The 2,261-nt window shown below is 50.2% G+C and overlaps 1 protein-coding gene across 1 annotated transcript in view; it reads right to left on the bottom strand.

Moving 5' to 3' along the window:
- Window positions 1-1,359, bottom strand: part of NLE1 (notchless homolog 1 (Drosophila)) — a 9,062-nt gene extending 7,703 nt beyond the window's left edge. The window contains exons 1-2 of the mRNA XM_011968573.1: window positions 1,133-1,359; window positions 523-602 (exon numbers count right to left, since the gene is read on the bottom strand). Coding sequence (XP_011823963.1) covers window positions 523-602; window positions 1,133-1,181 — 129 coding nt within the window. The 5' untranslated portion in view covers window positions 1,182-1,359. The remainder of the gene's footprint in view (window positions 1-522; window positions 603-1,132) is intronic.
- Between the last annotated feature and the right edge of the window lie 902 nt (window positions 1,360-2,261).

The raw sequence follows: 2,261 nt of genomic DNA, 5'->3' as shown, positions 1-2,261 counted from the left end.
GATTACAGGCGTGAGCCACTGTGCCCGGCCAGCAATCTGTATTTTAACAAGCCCCTAAGGTGAGGCGATTCTGATTTGTGCTCAAGTTTGAAAACCACTGTGGCAGAGGCAGGATTTAAATTAGGTTCTCATTGCTACCAGTCAGTCAGCCTTTCCCCACGTCCCATATTGACTCCTTGGTGCAGTTTCTGCTTGTGTCTAAGTGGCTGGCTGCGCTCAAGGACATGATCTCTACCTAGGAACAGACAGCCACCAACTGGATATTAAGGGGTTGTAATCTGCAAAGTGAGACCCTCATCTCTATGAAAACAAAAAACGAGGCAGGTGTGGTGGCAAGTGCCTGTCGTCCCAGCTACTCTGGAGCCTGAAGTAGGGGGACTGCTTGAGCCCAGGAGTTCGAAGCTTGAGCCCAGGAGTTCAAGTTAGCTATGACTGCACCACTGTACTCCATCCTGGTCAACAGAGCAAGACCCTGTCTCAAAAAAAAAAGAAGATCCCCTAAATGGCTAATTGCATACTGACCCTTGCATGTGAAATGTGGTGTCTCTGTGCTGAGATCCCAGAAACGCACGGTGGTGTCACCAGAGCCACTGGCCAGGTACCTGGGGGAAGAACAGAGGATGCTTGATACTGTATATGTGCATTTCTGCCACCTATTCAATCACTTTCTGTGAACAGAATATGGAACTGGACTCTTTCCTCGACCCTGAAAAGGAGAAAGACAATAATGATGCCGCCCTTTGGGAGAATACCCCAGGAGGCCATTTCTGTCCTCTCCACAGCTATAACCAGCTTTTGAAGTTCTCATTGCCTTCCTAAGTTTGAGATAAGCAACTAATGCCGGTTTCACAGATGAAAAATTAACTCAGAAAGGTTAAGTGATTTATACAAGTCACACAGCTCAGATCTTGAGAAATCAAGTCCAGGAAAGGTTTGTCCAAGGAAGGGGTCCTTAGCCTTTGGGGACCATGCCCTACTGAGGAAGTCCCTTAATGGCAAGCTGAGTCCAGAGCTTGGGTCAATGGTAGGCAGCCCTTAGGCCCCATCAGTTACAACTCTGGGGGACCCTCCCCACACCAGGCAGAGGCTGCACCCCCACATACCCCCTCCATGAGTCTGCAGTTGTCCTTACTTTCCCGTGGGGCTGAAGGCCACAGAAATGACTGCCTCACTGTGACCATCCAAGGAGCTGGTGCAGCGAGTCACGGCCCGGACTCTGAAGACAGCCTGTGGCTGGTAGATGATGTCTAGGACCTTCTCAGTCTCCACTGCCTGGGACTCCAACGTCTTCCCCAGTGAGGAGACGATCTCAGCATCGTGGACAAAGAAAGCCAGTGGCAGGGGATCCTCCTGAAGGACAATGGTAAAGGGCAACCCTTCATCAAAGGATGTGCAGGGGCACCCTCTGCCGGGGATGCTCCCTACTGAGCTGTGGGAGGTGAAGCTTCTTCTTTTCAGCCACTGTGCTAGGGATACCCCCATCATTGCCCATTGAGCAAGACCTTTTATTTATTTATTTTTGAGACAAGAGTCTCACTCTGTCACCCAGGCTGGAGTGCAGTGGTGCAATCTCTACTCACTGCAACCTCTGCCTCCTGGGTTTAAGAGTCTCCTGCCTCAGCCTCCCGAGTAGCTGGGATTACAAGCGCCCATCACCACGCCTGGCTGTTTTACATTTTTAGTAGATACAGGGTTTCACTACGTTGGCCAGGCTGGTCTCAAACTCGTGACTTCAGGTGATCCACCTGCCTCGGCCTCCCAAAGTGCTGGGATTACAGGTGTAAGCCACTGTGCCCAGCCGAGCAAGACCTTTTAAATCACTAAACAGCAGTTGTAGGACACTTACACAGCACTCAGAAACTCTTTTTTCTTTTTGTGTTTGAGATGGAGTCTCGCTCTGTTGCCCAGGCTGGAGTGCAGTGGTGAAATCTCAGCTCACTGCAACCTCCACCTCCTGGGTTCAAGCAATTCTCCTGCTTCAGTCTCCTGAGGAACTGGGACTACAGGCGCCTGCCACCACACCCAGCTAAGTTTTGTATTTTCAGTAGAGACTCCGCTATATTGGCTAAGCTGGTCTCGAACTCCTGACCTCTAGTGATCTGCCGACCTCAGCTTCCCAAAGTGCTGGGATTATAGGCATGAGCCACCGCACCCCGCCTGAAATTCTTTATCTGCATCTCATAACAACCCTGGGAAGTAGATACTAATATTCCTACTGACAGTTTCAAAAGCAGAGGCTCAGAACAACTAAGTAATTTGTT

Source organism: Mandrillus leucophaeus, unplaced genomic scaffold (assembly GCF_000951045.1).
Source record: "Mandrillus leucophaeus isolate KB7577 unplaced genomic scaffold, Mleu.le_1.0 Scaffold849, whole genome shotgun sequence".
NCBI lineage: Eukaryota > Metazoa > Chordata > Mammalia > Primates > Cercopithecidae > Mandrillus > Mandrillus leucophaeus.
The sequence above is the reverse complement of the archived record's forward strand: the minus strand, read 5'-3'. Positions and strand labels throughout refer to the sequence as shown.